General features: G+C 57.5%; 2 protein-coding genes across 17 annotated transcripts in view; both read left to right on the top strand.

Annotated features, from left to right (window-relative positions):
- Nucleotides 1-171: 171 nt before the first annotated feature.
- On the top strand, nucleotides 172-11,412 carry STMN3 (stathmin 3). Of its 2 annotated transcripts, XM_044748595.2 has the most exons (6): nucleotides 172-345; nucleotides 575-674; nucleotides 6,880-6,975; nucleotides 7,221-7,396; nucleotides 8,514-8,705; nucleotides 9,517-11,412. In XM_044748595.2, the coding sequence occupies exons 2-6, from the start codon at nucleotides 656-658 to the stop codon at nucleotides 9,574-9,576; spliced, it is 543 nt and encodes a 180-aa protein (XP_044604530.1). In that variant the 5' UTR covers nucleotides 172-345; nucleotides 575-655; the 3' UTR covers nucleotides 9,577-11,412. The 2 variants fall into 2 exon arrangements, with proteins under 2 accessions (XP_044604530.1, XP_070342418.1); XM_070486317.1 differs by lacking the exons at nucleotides 172-345; nucleotides 575-674 and adding an exon at nucleotides 2,681-3,401.
- A 6,576-nt stretch (nucleotides 11,413-17,988) lies between these two features.
- Nucleotides 17,989-23,085, top strand: part of GMEB2 (glucocorticoid modulatory element binding protein 2) — a 39,632-nt gene continuing 34,535 nt past the window's right edge. For 3 of the 15 annotated variants that reach the window (XM_070486308.1, XM_070486309.1, XM_070486300.1), the window contains exons 1-2: nucleotides 19,010-19,307; nucleotides 19,599-19,994. In XM_070486308.1, coding sequence (XP_070342409.1) covers nucleotides 19,702-19,994 — 293 coding nt within the window. In that variant the 5' untranslated portion in view covers nucleotides 19,010-19,307; nucleotides 19,599-19,701. The other 12 variants (XM_014849106.3, XM_070486307.1, XM_070486306.1 and 9 more) reach the window with 10 other exon arrangements.

The raw sequence follows: 23,085 nt of genomic DNA, 5'->3' as shown, positions 1-23,085 counted from the left end.
CTGGGGTCAGAACCAGCCTCTATCTCACTTCAAAGTCCTTGTTCTAGGTCTCACCACCCCCATTTACTCTCTTCTCTGCCTCAGAATCTGCTTATCCTCTGGGAGGCCTCTTGGAGCCCTTCCAGACTAGCGCCCACCCCCACTGTCCACGACAAGCTTTCCCCTCAGCACAGACCTGGGCATACAGAAGGCACCTCCCAGCCTCCAGCAGCCTCAGTGCAGAGCTCTCCCACCCCGCCCAGGCACTGGGGCCTGTCCTGCAGTGCCCACCGTGGGGAAGGGGACTGTCTCCACCATCCCCCAAGCCTGCACAAAGCCAAGTTGGGGGAGCATCGGGTCCATGTGGTGAGCAGTGGGAGGACTGGCCTCTTGTTGCAGTCCTCTGCCCTGTGTCCCAGGCTGGTCTCTTCCTTCCCATCCTGCCGTGCCTCCGCCCCTCTCCCTCTGACGCTCTAGCCCCTGCCACAGCCAGGTCCTTTCTCTCTCTCTCTCTCTCTCTCTCTCTCTCTCTCTCGCCCCCCCCCCCTCCACCCCGCTCCCGCCTCCCGCCCTTCCTCGCTCCCTCCCCTCCCAGGCACTGCAGCATTCGCCGACTGCAGCTCCAGCCGCCGCCCGCGCCTCTCCGGCCTCCGCAGCCCCCGCCGCCGCCAGCACCATGGCCAGCACCATGTCCGGTAGGCACCCGGGCCGCGGGCTTCCCTGGGCGGCGGATTATCTGAGCAGAGGCTATTGTCTGCCCTCGCCTGACGCTGGGACCGATTGCGGACTCTCTTTTCCATCTCGGACCCCGCGCCCTACAAGGCGCGGGGCGCGGCCGGGCCTAACCCGCAAGAGCCGAGGTTTCAGGGCCGCCAGGTTGAGGCAACCCGGTGCCCCAAGGGCAGGGATTGCGGCGCCGGCTGGGCGGGCGGGCGTGGGCCGCTGGGCAGGGGCTGCGCGGGGGGAGCGCTCTCGGGGAGTGGGGGGAGTCGGGCGCGGGGGCGCATTGCCCCTCCAGGTGCCGCTGTGCCAAGCCGAGCGCCACCGCGGCAGGGTGGCTCCGAGGACCCGGGCGCGGGCCCGTGCCCCTGGTCCGCCGCGCCTTCTCGGGGCGGGGGTTGGGGAGGAGGAGGGAAGCGGGTGGGACCCTTTGCGGGAGCCCCGGCCCAGGGCTGTCGGGACCCGGGCCCTCCCTGCGCCAATGGAGAGCCCCTCGGGCTGGAAAGAGCCCTGCGGGAGGACGGGGAAGGGAGACCCGAGCCGGGAGCGAGGAGAGCCGCACCCGCACCTCACGTCGCTGCCCCCTCCTCTCGCCGCTTCGGGCTGGGGGACTACCCTCTGCGACACGGTGCCACTCGCTCTGGTTGGAAAAGCCACCACCTTTTGTGCAGGGGGTTTGGGGTGGGGGAGGGACTGCTGCCGTTTCCAAACCCTCCGAGGATCGGGCGGGGGTCTACCTGTCCCTCCCCCGCCGCCCGGTCTCCCAGGCTGCAGACGCACCGTCCTCTAGGGCAGTGACCCCCTCCTTCCTGACCCGGCCTGGTCAGGCGCGGAGCTCGACGAAGGGGCGGGCTCGGGGCGAGGGGGGCGACGCGGGTAGATACTGAACGCGGGGGAGCTGCGGGGCGACCCTGGTCGCGAGGACGCGGGTTCGCTCACCTTCGGAACGCTCTGCTCTGTCCGGCCGCCCCAGGACCAGCTTCACCTTTGCACGCGGCGCCTGGGACGGCAGGGCAGGCAGTGCCCTATCTCTACCCCATCCACCCTCCAGCCCGAACCACACTCCCGGCCACCCTTCCCTTCGCCCTGGGAGCGAGGCGCCAGAGCTCCGCCCACCCACGTGTGCCCCGCCCCGCCCCCGCCCCGCCCCCGCCCCCAGGCCCTGCGGGTTCCAGGCCCCAGGGGACTTCTGCACCAGTCTGGGAGCGGACCACGTGCGTCGCTGACCACACCCCCCACCCGTGTGCCCATCTGGGCTTCATCCGCCCCGCTGTCCTCTCTCTGATATCCTCAGAAATATGGGGACCAGCTTTGGGCAGAACAGGACCCTCCCCTGACAAATGAGGGTGGCTCTGTCTTCTCCGTGGCCGGAGTGCTGCCCAGTCCCACACTAGGCGGGGCTGCAGGTCCTTGCTCAGCTCCTGTGCTTGTGCCGGGGATGGTGGGCAGCCACTCGTGGGGAGCAGTTCTCAGCCTTTCTCTCACCCCCTTTAGTAAAAACCCTACTCAGTAGGCCTCCTTCCTGTTATCTGACAGATAAGCAGACTGAGAGTAGGTGGTAAAGGGACACAACCAAGCCACATCTTTGATGGCCATCAGAGCTGGGCCCAGACCCTCCAGCTTCAGTGCCCCCTGACACTAGCCATCTCTTCTTGGCCGGACTTTGGGGTACTGCTGACCCACACTTGGTCCAAGGGTTCTGCCAGTGGTGCCAAAAGGCAAACCGTTAGTGCATTCGGTTAGTTTTGTTCAGCATGGCCACGGCGTCGCAGATGTGCCACAGTGCCAGCAGCTGAACTGCCCCCTGGCCAGTGTCACATGGGGCTGGGCCTTACCTGTTCTGTCATCAGCACTGCCCTCAACAGCATGCAGCCAACACGTACACATGCCTGGCCATGAGTGCCGGCAATTGAGGCCAAAATGGGTTTAAGTGAACTTAAGCTATGGCTTCTCTATTTTTTTTTTTTTTTTTTTAGGGAGATCAGCCCTGAGCTAACATCTGCCAATCCTCCTCTTTTTGCTGAGGAAGACTGGCCCTGAGCTAACATCCATGCCCATCTTCCTCTACTTTATATGTGGGATGCCTGCCACAGCATGGCTTGATGAGCAGTGCCATGTCCACGCCCGGGATCCGAACTGGCGGACCCCAGGCCACCAAAGCAGAACGTCCGCACTTAACCACTGCGCCCCTGGGCCAGCTCCTGGCTTCTCTATTAACTGACATCTCTGATTGAAGCAGCCACCGGCCTTCCATGTGGAAGTGGCCTGTCTCCTTGTGCTCACTGGTGGCCCACTTGGTCTTGGTGACCAGGGTGAAGGACCATCGTCTGTTATGATCTCGTAGCCTCTGCAGGGTTCACCTGAGCTCTCTGACCCTGTGTGCACTGAAAAGCTTTCCCGCCTCCTTTCCCTTGAGCACCTCCTGACGGGCCACACTCTGGGAACTTGGTGGGGAAGGCATGGCCGTCTCTCAGCGTCCTCCCAGGCACTCAGCTCTTCACACATTTTTGTAGACTCTTGCTCATATTCAGCTCCTTATGCAACTCCGTCCAGCTGTGAGGCCTTGCACATGATACCTGACCTCTCAGGGCCTCAGTTTCCCCATCTGAGTTGCGATGATAGTGACAGCACCTCCCTAGGCTTGTTCTGAGGGTCGAGCAAGATATTTCAGGAAAGGTGCATGGCCTGGTGCGTGGCAAGAGGTGAGTGCCCTGTCCATGCCAGGCAGCGTGACTGTTGTAGCCACATTTCCCAGAGTTTCCCACCCAGAGAAAGGCACATTCTGCCAACGATTCCTGCCATGCAGAGCTCCTGGCACTGTTGGAGGTGACTCTGACTAGTGAGAAAGGGGCAGCCTGCGTGGTGACGAGCTTCACCTGTCAGGAAGCAGTCAGCAGCAGCCTCCAGGGCCCTTCTAGGGGTGTGTAGGCATCAGTAGCCCCTCTGCCACCCAGTTCTGAACAGACCTCCCCCCTGCCCCCGCCATGAGGCTCCCAACGGAAAGTGCAGCCAGAGACCTAGGCTTGTGACCAGGTTCCCATCTTGGTATGCTGTGTGACTTTGGGTGGGTCACTTGCCCTCTCTGAGCCTCTTTTTTGCCTCTGTAGAAATGAGGCTGACAAAGGTATCCCAAAGGCCAATATGCATTTTTGTGCATTTAACATTTAACACGAAGAGAAAGAGGGAGGTGAAAGCCATCCACCTCCTGGCAGAGGTGTGTTTTTAATGACTCCCTGAAGTCGGTGATGGGGAAGGAAGTGACGGGTCCAGGTGAGAGGGAGAAAAGGGAGAGTGTGCCTCAAGGCCCTGGAGGGGCTTCCTGGCTTGAGCTCTGTCTGTGGAGAGGTGGCCTGGATGGGTCTGGGCCTTGACCTCTCGCCTCTGCAATGGGACGTGACCTGTAAGCCCCTCCAGCTCTGAAGACACAAGCGCAACCTCCTGCCTTATGGGCGGCTGGGTCTGGCCCTGGACTCCAGCACACACACGTGCATGCGGGCTTCCCCTTGCTCGCTCTCTCTGAATTTGCCAATCCCCTACCTGCCATCCAGCCCCCTGGAGCCTGCATCCAGACCACAGAGCAGGCCTCACTCCCCAGACCCCTCCTGGGGGGCGCCCCCTCCCACTTGGCTTCCTTCTGAGAAGGATGCTCCTCATGGGCCATCAGCTGGGAAAACCAACCCGGGAAATCTGCACAGACCACCAGCTGCTGAGCCGAGTCCATGTGGAGCCGCTGAACACAGCCCCTCACTTCTCAGCTGGACACTCGTCCCCTGGGAGCCGTGACCTCCAACAGCTCTGACCTCAGTCTCTAGTCCCTCGTCCTTCTCTTCCTTCTCCTGACAGTACACTGCTCACACCTGCCCAGGTTCCCCATCCTGCCCCCTGAACTGCTGCCAGCCTCCCCCCATGCTGAACTGACAGTTCCCTGGAAGGGGGCTCCCCTGGCATTTGTCCATGAGCTTGTTCTTCCTCTGTAACGAATCTGCAGCTTCTTCTCTGGGAAAATTTCAGGCTCAAGTCAGAGAGGAGCTTGAGCAGCTGTGAGGCCCCAGGTTCCTGGCATGTAAGGTGAACCCATCTGGTGGTTTTGACATGTGATGAGGAAGGACTCCCTGAAATGTCAGGATGGGGCCTGGTGTCTGTTGCCAGGGTGGCAGGTGCTAGCAGAGTTAAACCGTCTGCTCCTTCCTGGCCTCACCCAGGACTAAGGCGTGCCCCCAACCCTGGGTACAGACTGTCTCTTGATCCCCTTCCCCACCTTCCCTTCTGAGCACAGGCTGGCCACCTCCCCAGCCTCTCCAAATATCTGAATGTCTCCTGGCCTGCTGCTCCTGAAGAGGTGGCTCTGCGTGGTCTTATACCCTCTAACTCCCCAGCACATGTACTGGGATGCACCCCTCTGCCTCCTTTATAAAACTAACTGCTCATAACACAGGTATTACATGAATAGATTCTGCTCATGAAAAAATAAAATTGACAAGTCAGGCCAAAATCCCTTTGAGGCCCATGTCCACCTGTTCCTTCCTCCCAGCCTCCTGAAGCTAATAACCAAGACATGTCTTTGCGATGCTGCCCCTCCGAGCCCCAAAGGCTCTCTCTCCACTCCCAGGATTCCTTTGTACTCCTTTTACAACCTCTTTAGCTTTCTCCAGAGAGCCTAGGTCATCAGGACGTTTAGATCAAATAACACCATCCTCTGCACTGGTCGTGGGAGGACTCTGCTCACCATGAGTTCTTCCCTCAGATAAGGGCCTGATCGTTTCTGTCCTGTGTCTACTTCTACACTAACACTTTTCCCAGTTTCTTGTGAACTCAGTTTAAAAACATGATCTGTGTGAAATTTGATCAGAAAGTTTGTTGTCCAAATTCTTGTCTGACCCTTGGAAGAATGCTGGAGGTAACTGTCACGCTTTCTCCTTCGTGGAAGCTAGATTCTCTGGAGACCTATTCCAGCTTCTCCAGCCAGGGAGGCACCTGCATGGGTCTCCGGACCTCCTAGTCTCTGGGACCTGCTGGAGTGGTGGAATAAAAGACCACCTGGGATTGTGCTCAAGGAGCTTTGGGCAAGTCTCCCAAGCCACTGGGCCCAGTGTCATCCCGGTTGAGCAGGGGTGACAGATTTGGGCTTGCAGGATTTTTGAGAACTAGTGAGACACTGAACCAACTGGTCTCCTTTGGGGCTTGGCTCACCACAGATAGACCACAGATAGCTCAGTTATTTCCAATGTGAAAGCAGGCATCTTCCTTTCCCCTGACAGGGCTCAGGGCCTCAGCAGCCAGGCTTACCTTCTTTTCTGGTTGGGCACTGGGGACGCTGGCTGTGGGCACTCCCTCTGCAAGGCTATGGGCAGGCTGTGGTGCTGAATGAACAGCTCCCTTCCCTTTGGCCCTAGATGGGCAGTGAGTATGCGTCTCGTGAGGGCTTGGCTTTATCGGGGTGGTCACACTACTATCAGGTTAAACGGTGTGGGTGTGTGTGTGAAGACAGGAGGGTCTGAGGCTTCATGCAAGTGTACAAGCCAAGAAAGTGCTGCCCACAGCAGCTCCACGTCTGTGCCAGCCCAGTCGTGAGTGTAAGTTTATTTTGTCTACTCAAGCAGGCCAGTGTCCCTGTAAGAGAAAGGGGAGGGAGGAGGGAAGGAGAAGTTCTTGGACAGGCAGAGGGAGGTGAGAGTCGGGAAGATATACAGTGACAAAGAATCACAGAGACATAGAAAGATACAGGCGGAGACAGTGACAGAGAGCCAGAAAGACAGAAGGATGAGGAGAGGCATAGAAAGAGGCAGGGAGAGACACACAAAAGGAACAAAATACAGAGACATAAGTCCAGCCAGCAATTTAGGAGAGCGAGAGAGACAGACATGCCAAGAGAGAAATGGAGGGAGAAAGAGACAGGGACTAAGAGACAGGAGCAGAGAGAACAATGTAGGAAGACCCACCAGGAGGTGTGCCCAGGGAAAGGCAGAGTCAACGTCTGGGAGGGAGGAGGGGGACAGAAGAGGTGTAGAGGGTCAGAGATGTGGGAACACAGAAGGGAGTGAGATAAACAGGCTCCAGAGAGACATGTTGGAGGCAGCCATTGGGAGGAAAGGTGGGCCAGAGGCATGCTGCCCGAACAGCCAGGGAGGTGGGGTCAGGAGGTGGCAGTCATACATGCTCACGCTGGCCTCACACCCACAGCCTACAAGGAGAAGATGAAGGAGCTGTCAGTGCTGTCGCTCATCTGCTCCTGCTTCTACTCACAGCCGCACCCCAACACCATCTACCAGTATGGGGGTGAGTGTGCCCCGGGCTGCTGCCCACTCCTGCCCAGCCAGTGCCTGCCCTCACCTTACCTTGCTCCCCACTCCCATGGCCTCTCTGGACCACCCAGCTTGGCTGGCTTCTGGAGAGGGGGGCCTCTGGAGGCTCAGGCCTGGGAAGCCCACATGAGCAGCCACACACACACCCTCAGCCCTTGGTTTGTATGTGTGCTGGGAACATGCCTCTTCCTTAAGGCTACATCTGGTCTTGCCCTGCAGACATGGAGGTGAAGCAGCTGGACAAGAGGGCCTCTGGCCAGAGCTTCGAGGTCATCCTCAAGTCCCCTTCTGACCTATCCCCGGAAAGCCCTGTGCTCTCCTCTCCCCCCAAGAGGAAGGACACCTCTCTGGAGGAGCTGCAGAAGCGGCTGGAGGCAGCTGAGGAGCGGAGAAAGGTAAGGAGCCTGCCCCCTGCTCAGAGTCCTAATGAAGGTAGTCAGGCCTCGCTGACCATGGACAGGGCCCCCAAGGTGCAGGGTGCTCCAAGCCCTTGCTTGGTCATCGGCCTGGGGTGGAGAGGGTCTCATGGTTCCTCCTGAGAGATCAGAACAGGACAGGGAGGTGGAAGGATCCCCAGTGGCAGCCAGCTGAAAGGAGACAGGACCGAGACACTGTGGGAGGGGGGTACCCTTGGCCGTGGCCTGCAGGGTGTCAGGTGGCTCCAGGAGGGGGGCCCTGGGACATGAAGCTGGGCTGGCATCCTTCTTCTGGGCAGAGAAGTGAGAAGGAAGGGTCTCCCACGTGCTGGGGGCTGAGTGAGGACCTGCTGGGAGCTCAGGGGGACCTTAGGAGAAGTGGGTGTGGTCCCCAACCCCCTTCCACCCCTTCTCTTCACACCATCCCCACTGAGACTGAAACACACACAGAAAAGGACATGCTCTCAGGAGTGAAGTCCTGATGCCCAAGCCTATTAGGCAGGGGCAGTGGCTCATCCCCCTTAGAGCAGATCCCGCTGAGATCTGGGGACCCAGGCTTCACAGGGTTAACTAGTAGTGACTGGCACATGAGTGGGACCAGCAGCCTCTAAAGGAGGCTGAGGGCGGCTACTTACCACTGGGTGGCTCCAACTCGTCCCTTCCCCAGCGGCCCTGGGGACCTTTCCGCCGCCCTCCAGCACCTTAGGGAGCTCTAAACCTGGAGTATATCAAGCACCTGCTTTGTGCTCCGCGGGAAGAGGCGGGGAGGCCTCAGGGACAGGCCACAGATTAGAATTTCCCCTGCGCCTCCAACATTCCCTGAGCTCACCACTCTGGAGCGGTTTGGGGGCGGCAGCCGAGCGGGGCGACCCAGCCTTGCCACGTGGGCCCTCTCAGCCCATTGAGGAGGGGGCAGCCTGCGGGCCAAGGACGAACGAAAGGGCGAGCTGCTTCCCGTTTGCCTGGGGCTGGGGGTCTTCGGGCCAGCGGAACTTGCAGTGCTAACGCCCGAGGAGTCCCGGGCAAATCTTGCAGGGAGCGGGCTGGGCAGGCCCCAGCCGTCGCCCCCGCGCTCACCCGCCCGCCGCCTGCGCAGACGCAGGAGGCGCAGGTGCTGAAGCAGCTGGCGGAGCGGCGCGAGCACGAGCGCGAGGTGCTGCACAAGGCGCTGGAGGAGAACAACAACTTCAGCCGCCTGGCGGAGGAGAAGCTCAATTACAAGATGGAACTCAGCAAGGAGATCCGCGAGGCACACCTGGCGGCGCTGCGCGAGCGGCTGCGGGAGAAGGTGCGCGGGGGCGGGGCGGGGCCCTGGGCGGGGCCGGGGCGGAGCCCGGGGAGGGGCGGTGCTGGGGCCTGGGCGGTGCGGTGCTCGGGGGGCGGGGCCTGAGCGGGGCGGGGCCAGGGGCCCCGGCGCTGCGGTGGGGGCGTCAGGAGGGGCTCGCACAGTCTTTCGGGCGCCTCCAGCAGTGCAAGAACGAAGGCCCACATCCGGTCCTTGTGGGACACAGTCAATAATCGCAGTGATAAGTGATAGTCATTACTTGTGAAGTGCTCTGAAGGAAGCGCATCCCAGGTATGAGCTAGAAGAGGAGAGGAGCTGCTTTAGGTTAGGGGCCAGGGAAGTCCCTCCTGTGGGAGCCCCTTCCTGTGGCTGGTTCTTGCGCACGGCCTCACCAGCACTCCCGCAGCCCGGTCCTCCATGACTCCCTGTCCTGCTTGGCACCAGCCCAGGGCGAGGCGAGCCCCTGGGAGTGGCCTCTGCTTCCGCCCAGAGTGGGACCCGGTTAGTGGGGGCGGGGCGAGAGCCTGCACACGTGGTAAGTTCCCTGAGTCACGACGCTCTGGTTTGGGTACAACCCTAGGCGCACTGAGGGCCAGCCCGCACCCTCAGGCCACATGGTGTCACGTGGTGACACGGGCCTCCTCTGCTCACTGTTGCTCCTGAGTCTTGGTCCCTAAGGTGTCCTCACTGGTGGCATCTCCTGCTCCTGGGGCCGTCCCAGTCCAGGGAGGAAAGGATACCAGGGCCCCCAGACCCCGGGAACCCGGGGAGTAGGGGCGGGCTGGGCACCGCCCACCGCCGGCTGTCCTCGCAGGAGCTGCACGCTGCCGAGGTGCGCAGGAACAAGGAGCAGCGAGAGGAGATGTCCGGCTAAGGGCTTTGGACACAAGCACCTGGATCCTGAGATGAGACAAGAAGACATTCGGGTTTTGGTTTTGTTTTGTTCAACTTTGTCTAGACGCGACTTTTGTTCCTGCTCCCTCCCTTTCCCCCTGCACTCCAGTTCATGCTTCTCTTTCCGCACTCTGAGTTGTCCAGTCCTTGTGCCCATTCGGTGACCACAGACTCTCTCTGGAGGAGCCAGCAGGGCATGGCACATGGTCCCTCAGTTCAGCACCAGATCAGGCAGTGGCGGAGTCCCCTCTTGGCAGCCCTGTTAGCGAATGTGGTGATGACCTCAATAAATCCAGTGACGGTGGTAGGAGCATGTGGGTCCTTATGCTGGGTTGTCCTCTGAGGTAACACTGCCTGCGTGTTCTCCTGTGGAAGAGGGCTGTGCACACAGGAGTGGGCAGAAGAAGAAAGTGTTGGATGGAGAAGGACCTCTGGGCAGCATGGGGCCAAGTCACCATGTCATTGTGGGCAGCCCTGGGAGTTGTGTGTGCAGTGGAGCTTTTTAGAATTGGTGGGTGGGGCTGCAGCATCCTTTAATGTGGTTGCACAGGGGTCCTCTGAGACCACCTGGCCTGCAGTGAGCACCCTGCAGTCATTGTCCATGGCTGGAGTTGGGGTTAGGTGGGGTGTGGCCTGGCTCGAGTCTTCAGGGGAATGGGCATTCTCTGCCCACTCCACCAGGGACCCATGAGTAGGCTGCCATGGCCTAGAGGGTTGTGGGCAGTGTGACATCCTCTGCTAGCCCCTCACACTCAGAAGTGCCCTCCTCCCAGGAGCCTCTGGCCCAGCAACTGTGTGGGGAAAACCCACTTCCCACTGTCCGCCATCCCTGTACCCCCTGCCACATCCTTGGAAGACCCTGTCCTTCCTGTGCCCTCTGCTCTGGTAGAAAGATGCTCCCACAATGCTCCTGGCCATGGGGCTTTCAGGCTCACCTCCAGACAGGTGTGGCCAGGTGTGAGTGAGTGGCAGCCGCAAGTGCCCCTCAGGAAACCCTGAGCAGACAGCAGGAGGGGCAGGGGACCAGCTGCCTGCAGATTCAGATGGTGGGGGGGCAGGGGACAGGGTTCCTAAGCCACCTCCCCACCTGGTCCATCCTTGGCATTCCTGGCCTGTAGCCCCTCTGGCCAGCCTGCTGGTTGGAGGCCTGGCTCTAGGCCCCTCCTGCCAGGACCCTCCTGGGTTTTGTTCCTTTCCCTCCCTCAGCCTGGATCTCCAGATCTCCTAGCACCAGCCTTTGAGGACTAACACCTGCCTGGATGTGGCTGGTATCTGGTCTTTGTGCCACTGCAGCATCCTCCCCTTCTCCATGGCAGCCCCACCCCACGGGTCCCTGCTGACCGTCTTCTTGGTGGAAAGTGTGAGGGGATAGAGTACAAGTTCTCACAGGACCCAGAGCCAGTGCCTCAGAAACCAGGTGGTTGCAGCCCCCAGTATCCCGGGCTTCCATCCTACAGAAACCCATGGCGGGTGGGGTACTGCTGGTGGTCTCCCCGGGCCAAGGCAGAGAGCATGGGTGGATACTGATCCTCTGTGGTGGGCTAAGGGGAAGTAGGGACCCATGACCCCTCTCCCTGTCCCCACCAAGCCAGCCTCCAAGGGAGCGACAAGTGAGGACTGGAACCCAGTGGTGCCCACTGTGGCTTTGTGGGACTCAGAAAGGGAAGCGGAAAGGGAACTGAGGGCTGGACTTCCCTAGTGGTGGCAGCTCTCTCGTAGCGGAAGCCTAGTGTAACATGCACCCATCTCATCCACGTAGTGAAAGTGAAAACTTAAATCAACTGAATGATTAAAGATAAAAACTGTGTTTAAGAAACGGCTGAACTGTCCCCGTGTGTGTCCTGCACCTGTGGGGAGGGAACCGGCTTCGAGGCCCCTGCCTGTGTGTGTGTGAGTGCCACCTGTAACTGCACTGCGGCGTGTTTATCACCACAATTATGGACAGTGCTAATGACCATGGCGATTTTGAGAAATGAGCGTGTAAATGACACACAAGCCCACTTTCCTCTCTAGAGACCCAGGAGGCAGTGGGGCAGGAGGGAGGAGGTGGGCCCACGGCTGTGCCTGGGCCAAGCCTTCCTGCTGGCTGGGCTCCGTCCAGGCCGCAGGCTGCAGCTTGGAGGAAAGATGGTGTCTGAGGTCTGAGGCTTGCCCTGCTCACCACAGCCTCAGGGCTGGGGTCTTGCTCGGATGTGGTGGTGGGGGGGGGCCTAGCCTCCCAGGGGTGTGCCCAATGGCTCTGTGGACCCCATCAGGCAGCTGATTATTTGCAGACACAGATCAGGCCCCAAGACAGGCACCCGGAGTGGAAGGAAGCAGGCATCCTGACTCAGGTTGGTGGACAAGCCTGTCCCACGGGACCAGGCAGCCCCTGGGTGCCCAGCAGGGCCCCTCAGCTGGGGAGGAGGCATGTTTGGTAGATGCCCACGCTGTCCATGCTCAGGCCCACACATGGGCCTCAGGTCCAGGCCTTGGAGAGGTGCCTGCTCCCAGGACCTGAGAGACCCATTCACCTCCCCTGCGCTCACCGCCCTCCCCTGGGGCAGTCCTGGCTACTTGCCCGGGCTCCAAGCAGCTCTCACCATCTCCCCTCCCTCCCCTGGCCAGGGAGAGGCGGGAAAGTCAGAGTCCTGGACACACAACTGCCAAAGAGATGGAGACGTCAGAAATCTGCAGGAGTGCAAAGCGAAGCAAGGAGAGAAGGGAGATATGTTGAAAACGGTTTTATGAGTCCAGGACGCATGCACACCACATACAAGCACACAGCCCTGGCTTTCCCAGAGGACCAGGCTGATCTTAGGGGCCCTAATACAGCACTGAGGGGCAGGTGGCATTTGTGCCAGTCACCACATGGAGGCTCTGACATTGGGCGAGGATGGGGAATCCTTCAGAGCCTGATTTGTAACAAAGCAAAGCCAGGTGGGGTGTGGGGCTCCTTCTGGGAAGCCAGTCAGAGTTGCATTAGTTATCTACTGCGTGGCACAAATCACCCCAAGCAGGGGCTTAAAACAACAGACACTACTTCACAGTTTCTGTAGGTCAGGGATGCTGGGACTGGCTGGTTCTGGCTCGGGGTCTCTCGTGAGATTTCAGGTGGGACCTCAGCTGTGGCTCTGGTCATCTGAAGGCTGTACTGGGGCTGGAGGATCCACTTGCAAGATGGCTCGCTCACAAGGCCGTTGGCAGGAGGCCTCAGCTCCTCACCATGTGGACCCTCCCCAGGGTTGCTTGAGGGTCCTCACAACATGGCGCTGGCCCCCCTGGGTGACCGTCCAGAGAGGAAAGAGGAAACTGGGTGAACTAATCTGGGAAGTCACCCACATTCTACTTGTCAGGAGTGAGTCCTGAGAATAGCCCACACTGGAGAGGGGGTGAGGATCCACCTTTGGAGAGGAGGAATGTCACAGAATGTGTGGACGTGTTTTAAAACCGCCCCAGAGGCTCTTGAGTGGCCACATGTATCCAGACACGACTGGTGCTCACTCAGCGCCTGGGGGCCTTGGTGGGCCTGCACCTAAACAGGCTGTCCTGCAAAGCAGGTGGGTGGTGGCACCAACAGACGCCTGTCCTCAGTGGGGCCTCCCCCAGCTCTCTCACGCGTTTCCTCGCCAGGTGATCTCAGGTGTGGCTGCAAGAAGTGAGAGCAGAAAAAAGTGGGTACAAACCACAGCCATTTCTCTCTCTGCTGAAGAGAAGTAATTTTGCTATGCAGCTGTTACCCTCGCTTTCTAGGCCTACTGTGAGAAGAACAGCATGTGAGAAGGGCGCTTGAAACAACAGAAACATATTCTCTCATAGCCTGGAGAGCTGACTCTGAAATCAAGGCCATGTTCCCTCTGAATCCTGTAAGGGGATGGTCCTTGCCTCCCCTAGCTTCAGCCTTCTGACCCCACGGGGCCACTTAAGAACGGCTTTGGGCCTGGAAGACTTCTTTTTAACAGACAAGGAGCCCACACAGCCTGTGCGGGGCTTACCGCCTGTGTGGGGTAGCCTTCCCCGTTGGTACTCAATGAACGCGCTTGTGTTCTGCGCAAGCAGGCCCCCGGCTTTCAGCATTTCAACTCCACGGGGCGCTCCAGGTCCTTCTACTGCACACAGGAAAGATGTTTGCAGGCCAAATGCCAGGGGGAGGCCCTCCCCAACCCTGCATGGGGACCGACGCCCAGTGCTGAGGCTGACCTACTTGTCCCTTCTCTGAGGAGGGAAGCTTGTTGTCTCAGTGCTTGCACTTCGCTTGGCAGCTCTGCTGTGTTTGGACCTCTACCCATGGCGGCCAGTGCGTGATGGGCTTTGCTCCCCTCCACACGGCAGAGGTCCTCCCTGGGACTGGGAGCTGGTGCTGGTGTTCCGCTGGACACTGGCAATGCTTGGCGTCCCTTGGCTTATAGAGGCATCACGCCAATCTCTGGCTCCGTAGTCACATGGCCAACTCCCTCTGTGTGTCTGTCTCTGGGACACCAGTCATTGGATTGAGGGCCACCCTAATCTGATATGGCCTCATTTTAACTAATTACATCTGCAACAACTCTATTTCCAAATAAAGTCGCATTCTGAGGTCCTGGGAGTTGGGACTTCAACATAGCTTTGGAGGACACAATTCAACCAAAAGCAGCAGTTGTAGATCTTGAATTTGTAACTTTAAAGCACTCATGCGTTTATCTGTGTATTCAACACGAGTTTAGCGAGTGTTTATTACACACGTGTGTCATGCTCCAGAGAACGGTGATGGATTTGAGGAGCCAGCCTGGCCCTAGGAGAAACTGCATGCTCGTCAATACAACTTTGAAATGTTTTTAATCTTCACAACGTCCACTATGAGGAGAACAGGGCAGATATTATTTTATTACATTTACATTTTTTTGTGGTTACAAACATAATACGTGTTCATCACATCCCTGCAAAGTATAAAGCCGGAAATTCCATCCACCAATCTCAGACCTCCTTCTCCTCAAGAGGGTTTGCCCCCTCAGTGGTGGTGAAGAAGCCAGCGTGCAGACCTCTGAGAACCACACACAGTGATGTAGCACTTTTCCTATGGCTTCATAAACGTCACTTCAGTGGTTGCATAACCATCTATTTTGTGGATGTACTAGGACTTTTGAGAAAACTCCAACTTTTTGGATTCAGGGACCTCTTACAATCTTAAAAATTTATGGAGAACCCACAAAGAGCTTTGTTTCTGTGAGTTATATGGATTGACAGTTACATTAGAAATTAAAAATTATGGGGCTGGCCCCATGGCCTAGTGGTTAAGTTTGTGCGCTCCACTGCAGCGGCCCAGGGTTTCACTGGTTCAGATCCTGGGCGTCGACATGGCACCACTCATTAGGCCACAGTGAGGCGGTGTCCCTCATGCCACAACTGAAAGAACCCACAACTAAAATATACAACTATGTACTGGGGGGATTTGGGGAGAAAAAGCAGAAAGGAAAAAAAAGAAAAAAGGAAAAAGAAGATTGGCAACAGTTGTTAGCTCAGGTGCCAATCTTAAAGAAAAAAAATTAAAAATTAATTTAAACTTTAAATTTGAAAAATAGTAATTTAGGGACTGGCCCTGTGGCATTGGGTTAGGTTTGGCGTGCTCCACTTTGGCAGCCCGGGGTTACAGATTCAGATCCCAGGCATAGACCTACTCCACTCCTCAGCCATGCTGAGGTGGTGACCTACATATAAAGTGGAGGAAGATTGGCACAGATGATAGCTCAGGGCTAATCTTCCTCAGCAAAAAAAAAAAAAAGAAAGAAAAAGAAAAAAGTAATTCATTTAAAAATGATACACTCAGGGGCCAGCCCCGTGGCCCAGTGGTTAAGTTTGCATGCTCTGCTTCGGTGGCCCAGGGTTTTGCCAGTTCGAATCCTGGGTGTGGACATGGCACTGCTCATCAGGCCATGCTGAGGCAGTGTCCCACATAGCATAATCAGAAGGACCCACAACTAAAAATCCACAGCTATGTACCAAGGGGCTTTGGGGAGAAAAAGGAAAAATAAAATCTTTAAAAAACAGAAAAACAATGATATTTTCCTAAAAAAAAAAAAACTAACGAGAATGGGTGAAGTATATGAAAAAAATGTCGCCTCACACAGACATGTGTCTGGAAAAGGAAAGCGTATTTTAATAGCTTGTTCTTCAATCCTAAACCAAAGCTTGATGAGGGGTAGTTTCTTAAGAGTCAGCTGCAATGTGAATCTAAAACCATACCAGTGAACTTTTCACACTCTTATATTAGTCCACGGGTCTGTCTTGTGCTTGAGCCCATCTTTCACCCACATGTGGTTCTGTAAAATCCAGAGCATGTGCCGCCTCCCCTGGACAGGGGCTCCAGGAGCATGGGGCCTGAGGAGCCGTAGAGGGAGGGGAAGGGTCATCACGGGGTGGGCTGGGGCCTGCCTTGGTCCTGCTTCCTGTTTGGTCAGTCGCTGTGGGAAGCAGAGCCCGAGCAGAGGGCAGGGTGGGGCGCCCCTGCAGCATCCTCAGGCCTGGTGAGGACGTCATGGCCTCACAGCCTCTTGGGGGTCCAGGCTGTTGGCAGGGGTCTGAAGTCAGTGGCTTGGAGGAGCATGTTTTCCCCTTCTCTCTAACAAGCCAAGAGCAAAAGCTCCCTCTCCTTGGGAGTCCCAGGTGCACAGGTCATCTCCACCTCCACCCCCTGTATGAACAACCCATCCTGCCAGCCAAGCAGAGACCACTGCTGTGACCTCACTCTTTCAGAGACAGAAGAGGTCAGCAAAGGTTCAAATGCCAAGTCTGACGTCCCATGGCAGAAACAGGCGAGGTTGGGCAAGGAGATTGGGGAGTCTGGGGTGCCCTCAGACTCCGGAGCTTGTGGCCACAGCTCACTCTGACCAGACAGCAGTGGGCCCCTGGTGCAGGCTCGCTGCCACCTGCGTGCTCTCTGCCCCCCGCCACGCAGGTCTGGTTCCTGTCTCCTACTGGGCCTTCTCCCTTTGACTTTATTGGCGTTTATTTCCAGAATATGAGGAGAGGGAAATTCAGATAAATGACAAACACAGACCATGTACACCTGGTCTCATATTTACCAGATAATAAAATAGCGGTATTGACATAGGCTCAACAGTCTAATCTTTAAAAAGAAAGCCCTTTTCCATCACTGGCGTGAGTACAGTCTGCATTACTGAAAACAGAATAAAAGTGCAACTCTCCCAACGATAACATCACTGAAATGAAGTTTGCTTGAAAACTTCACATTCTGGGAAGCGGCTTCAGAGGTCTTCCTGCTGAAGTATGGCAAGCGTTCCAGGCTCTGTCCTAAACAAGACATCTGTCTCCTGCCTTCTCTGTGCCCCGAGTGGGGTCCGGCAGCCTTTCAGTGGGCGCATAAGTTTTCTGGCAGCTGTGAACAGTGAGAGCGATGACAGTGGGCACATCAGGAGAGCTCAAGGGTGCCCACCCTGTTCAGAGAATGGACAGCCTCAGCCACCCTCTGCATCCCACTCTGACTGTCCCTTGCAGGGGGCGAGACGGAACACAGGGAGATTAAGGCAAATGCCTGACACCACACCGCTGCAGAGCTCCCTCCAGGAGGCCCCAGGCCAAGAGCAGGATGCCTCAAACCAGACGGCTCTGGGCAGGGCAGCTGAGTCGCTCTAACCACCACCCAGGGCCTCCCACTGCACTTTTCAATCAAACAGCAAGGAGTGGCTGTACCTGGCTCCCGAGAAAGGCACTCATCAAAGCCGAGTGATGCTTATCTTCTTACATTCTGGAAAATCCGAGGGCTTTATATTCCAGTCCTTTACCCGTTATTAAAAAAAGAGAGCAATTCTCAGAGCGTCCTCAACTCTATATCTGGGTGTTTTTTATAGCTCAGTGATAACTGAGAAACGGACCTTTAACTTAAATGACCACATGTGGCCTGTGGCTGCAGCACTGGAGTGCGCGGCCGGGTCAACCACTCCCAAGAACTGCGTGGCCCTGTGCAGATTCAGAAAGGAGAGCGTCCCATAGGAAATGAAACGTGACAACAGCAGGACTCGAACTAACAGATCGGAAGCACCCGGAGGCGGCCGCTCTCTCGGCGCAGGCTGTGCGGGCTCTGGGGGGGGGGCGCTCTTCGCACCTCCAGATGACAGGCGACCTGCATCCACGGTCCGTCACCTGTTCACGCATTTTCCCCCACCCTTAAACAAGTCTCCCAACGCATCCTTCCCCGGCTCACGTTCCCCTGGGACGACCCACGCAGGGTGCCGCACCCAGCAGGCGTGTCGCATGGTCCTGGCGGGCCCCGCCCCCCGCCCCGCGCAAGCGCGCCGTGGCCCTCCGGGCCTTATTTCTCGGCGCCGCCCGCCTCCCCGCCGAGCGCCAAACAAGTCCCCGGGCCCGCCCCTGCCCGTGCGTGCGCGGCTCCGCCGCCTGCGTCACTAGGAAGCGCGCGCCCGGGCCGCTGCCGCCGCCGCCGCCGCCGCCGAATCCCCAACAAGGAGCGGAGCCCGCCGCCGCCGCCGCCGCTGCCCGCGCACCCGCCGCCCGCCCGCCGGCGCCCGCGCAGGCCCGGCCGCGGCCCAGGTAAGCGCGCGCGGCCCCCCGCGGCGAGGCCTCCCGCTCCGCCGCGCGCGCCGTCCAGTCAGGGGTCCCTGCGGAGCGTCAGGACGTTACGGCGGGGGGAGGGGAGCGGGGGAGGGGCGGCGGCGGCGGGCGTCACGGGCGTCACGGGCCCGCGTCAGGCGGCGTCGCGGCGGCGCCCGCCTCCATCTTGCCGGAAGGCGCGGCCGGGCGGTGCGGGGCAGCGCCCCGGGCGGGCGCGGCCCTCCCTTCCCTCCCGGGGCCCGTGTGGACGCGGGCCTCCCCGAAGAGCCGTGTGAACAGGGGTCCTCGCCCCGGCTCCGGGGGGCCGTGTGGACGCGGGCCTCCCCCAAGAGTTGTGTGAACACGGGTCCTCGCCCCGGCTCCGGGGGGCCGTGTGGACGCGGGCCTCCCCCAAGAGCCGTGTGAACACGGGTCCTCGCCCCGGCTCCGGGGGACCATGTGACGTGGGTCCTTAGCCTCCTCCCCAGGAGCCGTGTGGACGCGGGTCTTCCTTCCCAGAACCATGTGGACTCAGGCCCTCCCCCCAACCCCCGTCCTCCTGGGGAGCAGTGTGGACGCGGGCCCTACCCACTCCCGGGGAGCCACGTGGACGTGGGTGCTTCCCCAGACTCCCGGGGAGCCGTGTGGACGCGGTTCCTCCCCACCCCCCAACCCCCAGCTGTGTGGACGCGGGCCCTCCCCGCCTCCCCTCCCAGGAGCCGTGTGGGTACGGGTTATTTTCCCCGCAGAAAACCGTGTGGACGCGAGTCCTCCCCCAACCCCGGGGAACGGTGTGGATGCGGGCCCCCCCACCTTGCGGACCCTCGGTGGGGCCGTGTGCATGCAGACCCATTGGTAGGAACCCTATCCATGTGGACATATTGGTAGGTACTGGATTGATGCAGACCCATTGGTGGCAACCGTATTGATTCGGACCCCTTGGTGGGAACCGTATCCATATAGACCCTTCGTAGGAATCCAATCAGAGCGGGCCCATTACCCATAGAACGAACTCTGGTTCTCGTTCTTTGCTAGCGTTTCAGAAACAAGTTACAGTTACGTGTCCCTCTTTTTGACGTACAAAAAGCTGTACATAACTTGATGAGTTTGGAGATCCGCGTGAGCCCGTGAACCGTCACCGCAGCGCGCGCCTGCACAGGCTTCCTCCTGCCTTGTCCCTGTTTCGTGGTGAGGAGGCTTTGCATGGCGTCCGCCCTCGTAGCGACCTTTGCAGTGTCCGGTGCCGCGTGCTTCGCCTGGGCGGGTGCTGTCCTGTGGGTCTCCAGGGCCTGTCCGGCCCCTGCGGCCCAAACCTCGTATCTTTGGCCGATGCTCCCGCCGCCTCCCTCCGTCCCGTGGCCGCCGCCGTCCGTGTCTGCTCCTCTGGGCTTGACGGTTGTAGGTCCCTCGTGTCAGTGGCATCATGTCGTGTTTGTCCTTCTGTGCCCGGCGTATTCCACCCAGGATACCGTCCTCCAGGTCCGCCCGTGTCGCCAACGGCAGGAGTTCCTGTGTGTGAAGGCTGTGTCCCGCCGTGCGCACCCATCGCCCTCCCCTCCGCCCGGCCACGGCTGGGGTTCCCATGTGTGAAGGCTGTGCACCCATCGCCCTCCCCTCCGCCCGGCCGCGGCTGGGGTTCGGGCAGGTTCCCCGCGGTGCTGCAGTGAGCGAGGGCCTGCGGACAGCTTTTGCAGACCCTGACTTCACTCCCTTTGGAGGTGTACCCAGAAGCGAACGGCTGGATCGTGTGGCAGTTCTATTTTCAGTCTTTGGAGGAACCTCCATACTGTTTTCTGTGGTGGCTGCGCCAGTTTACATTCCCGTCAGCAGTGCGCAGCACAACACTGCTCGGCAGTGTGCCTCAGTCTTATTAAGGTAAAATCAGATGGATTCAGTAAACCCCAAATGTCACAAGATAAAGTAAGCAGACTGCTTGTTCAGAAATTGTTTTTTCGTAGAAAAGTATCTTAAAACTTTTTGGGAAGACATTCTGGACAGGGGAAGAATTTGTATATTTATGTACAAACATGTAACTGTTTCTATGAATTTAGAACACTTATAACACTGTATTCAAACCTAGGCCTTAAAAGAATAACCTACTTCATGCCCGAACTGGGAAGGGAGAGTGCTCAAGTATCTTTTCAGGGCCAGAAGACAAATTCGTGTGTATCGGGGGCTGGACACTCGCGTGCCTGGTGCAGCCTGGCAGGGGTGACCTGGAGGGTGTGGCCGAGGCGGGCAGCTGGTGCATCTGTGCCCCCCAGGGGAGGGCGGGGCTGCGGAAGCCGATTCTCCAGCAGAGGCAGCACTGCGGGACCGGGTCCAGGGGTCACCTCTTCTGACACGTTTCAGAAAACTTGAAACGATGTGAAAATCGAAGAAATCATGCCTGTGGGGCACTGGTATGTGATTTCTGCTATGTTTCTAGTGGTATTTTTGTCAAAGGAAAATATTTGTGATTTTGCAGAAGACGTGGGAAATTAGATCTGGATGTGATATACCGATTGCACATTAGCCTTTTTGTTTTGTTTTTGCATATTTATGCCCAGAAATGCTGTTTTAAAAATATTTCCACATATCTCATTTGCCTCAAAATTAATTGGGGTTCAGTTCATACTAGGAAGGAGCCCCAGCTTTGGGATTAGAACGGGGCTTGGATCTCGGCTCCGCCGTGTGTTAAGGGGCCACGAGGATCCTGCTCCGGTCGGGAGCTGGCCCTCCCGGAGCGGGGGCGTGGGGATTGCCCGCTGCAGTGCTGGTCCTGTGTCTAAACGTCATCGAATCAGGTACTTGAACTGCTTTCTGTGAAGTACCTTTTGTGTGTGTTGTTTTGAAAACTTAATACAGTTGCCATTGGAGAGGCAAGAATTCATTTTTGTGCATTTACACTGCTTAGTGTTTTGTGAAGTTTTGAAATTTGGGTGAGAAGGACTGCTTGTAGGTGGACTCCTGTCTTTCTGCAGCTTTTGGTTGAAGCGTGACTTTGACGGAGCCCACCTGGTGAAAAGAGAGGTACCTCGGCAAGGTGGCTAAATGCTGAGAAACCAGCACCATGGATCAGTGGTAGTATAAGGGCAGTTTTAAAGTGGACTTTTACTCATGTTTCTTTAATACTCTGTTTCAAAGCCTAAATCTAAAACGCAAAAGTTATGTTCTAGAAGTAGCAGTACGTCTGTCTATGTACGTGAATTCCTTGTTGCGGCTTTTCTGGCGAAAAGGCATCTGAAGGCGGCCTCGGAGGGCTGCCCGCTGGGGACGGACGGCAGGACCGGCCGAGGGCTCTAGTATGGTGTCTTTCCTCATGTTGTTACACCGCCTTTCTTCCCATCGCTTGTTGTTTATATCCTCTAAACTAGGAAAGGAGGAATACTTTCTTGTTCCTGGCATCTAATCACTAGTGTTTGTGTTTAATATTGTCAGCTTAAAAACCAAACTCACCGGTTACCTTACCCTCAGAACGAGTCTATTTGGGAATAACCAGAAGAATTGCAGCTTCGGGCGGGTACCCTGGTGAACCGCAGGCAAACCGAGAGAGCAACGTAGGAGCCGCTTTTATAGAGAAAAGGGAGAGGGCGGGGCTGCTCCAGACGGAAGTCCACTGGGGGAGGGACAGATGGGCGGCTGCGGCTTCTCATTGGCTGGGCTGTGGTGTTTCTCATTGGCTGAAATGCACTGTTTCTCATTGGCTGAGCTTTGGTGTTTCTCATTGGCTGGGCTGTGGCATTTCTCATTGGCTGAAATGTACTGTTTCTCACTGGCTGGGCTGTGGCCTTTCTCACTGGCTGAGATGCACTGTTTCTCATTGGCTGAGCTTTGGTGTTTCTCATTGGCTGGGCTGTGGCATTTCTCATTGGCTGGGTTGTGGCGTTTCTCATTGGCTGAGATGCACTGTTTCTCATTGGCTGAGCTGTGGCCTTTCTCAGTGGCTGGGCTGTGATGTTTCTCATTGGCTGAGCTTTGGTGTTTCTCATTGGCTGGGTTGTGGCGTTTCTCATTGGCTGAGCTGTGGCATTTCTCATTGGCTGAGATGCACTGTTTCTCATTGGCTCAGCTGCGGCATTTCTCATTGGCTCAGCTGCGGCATTTCTCATTGGCTGAAATGTACTGTTTCTCACTGGCTGGGCTGTGGCCTTTCTCACTGGCTGGGCTGTGGCCTTTCTCACTGGCTGGGCTGTGGCCTTTCTCACTGGCTGAAAAGTACTGTTTCTCATTGGCTGGGCTGTGGCGTTTCTCATTGGCTGGGGTGTGGCGTTTCTCATTGGCTGGGGTGTGGCGTTTCTCATTGGCTGAGCTTCGGTGTTTCTCATTGGCTGGGCTGTTGCCGGGTCGGGAGAGAAATCTTCTGCAGCAGTGAGGTAGCTGTGCTTCTTGTCCAGGTGCAAGTCCCTCTCCTGTTTGGAGTGATAGGCGGTGTGTGATGGGCCAGGGCTCCCCGGCAGGCCCTCCACTCCAGTTTGCTCCACTTTGGTTTTTCTTACTCATTTCCCAAGGCTGAATTTCTGGGGTCTTGCTGGGCGCTCAGAGGCCTGGCAGGCGTGGATGGCTTCCTCTGGAAGAGCTTCTGTGGTGAGCGAGTGCTGGCGGGCCCCCTTGTCTCTCCAGCTTGGGTGGGTGCCCGTGTTTGCTGGCCAGCGATGTCCCAGCTCCTATCCTAGGACACACTCATTGTTTGGTACAATGCTAGGCAGGTGGTGTCATTCGCACATTAACAAGTATAAATAAAATGAAGTCTGAAAATGTTTCTTTTCTAGAAAGTTTTTATGTTCTCTACTTTGTAGTCTATATTTAGTCCTGATAAGTCTTTCTATTGTAATAGGATTAAAAAGGGTTTTTTATTGTGGTAAAATTCACATACAATTTACCATCTTAACCATTTTAAGTGCACATTTCAGTGCCATTAAGTACATTCACGTTGTGCACCATCCCCACCATCCGTCTCCAGAACTTTCTCATCTCCCCAAATGGA

Source organism: Equus asinus, chromosome 15, assembly GCF_041296235.1.
Source record: "Equus asinus isolate D_3611 breed Donkey chromosome 15, EquAss-T2T_v2, whole genome shotgun sequence".
Classification (NCBI taxonomy): domain Eukaryota; kingdom Metazoa; phylum Chordata; class Mammalia; order Perissodactyla; family Equidae; genus Equus; species Equus asinus.
The sequence above is the reverse complement of the archived record's forward strand: the minus strand, read 5'-3'. Positions and strand labels throughout refer to the sequence as shown.

What these genes read in the sequence shown, in the direction of transcription:
- STMN3 (XM_070486317.1), top strand. Translation starts at nt 3,380, where the DNA reads ATGGCCTGGTGCGTGGCAAGAG. An exon ending in GGCCTGGTGCGTGGCAAGAG is followed by an intron (nt 3,402 to 6,879) that starts GTGAGTGCCCTG and finishes TCACACCCACAG; the next exon opens with CCTACAAGGAGAAGATGAAG. An exon ending in CACCATCTACCAGTATGGGG is followed by an intron (nt 6,976 to 7,220) that starts GTGAGTGTGCCC and finishes CTTGCCCTGCAG; the next exon opens with ACATGGAGGTGAAGCAGCTG.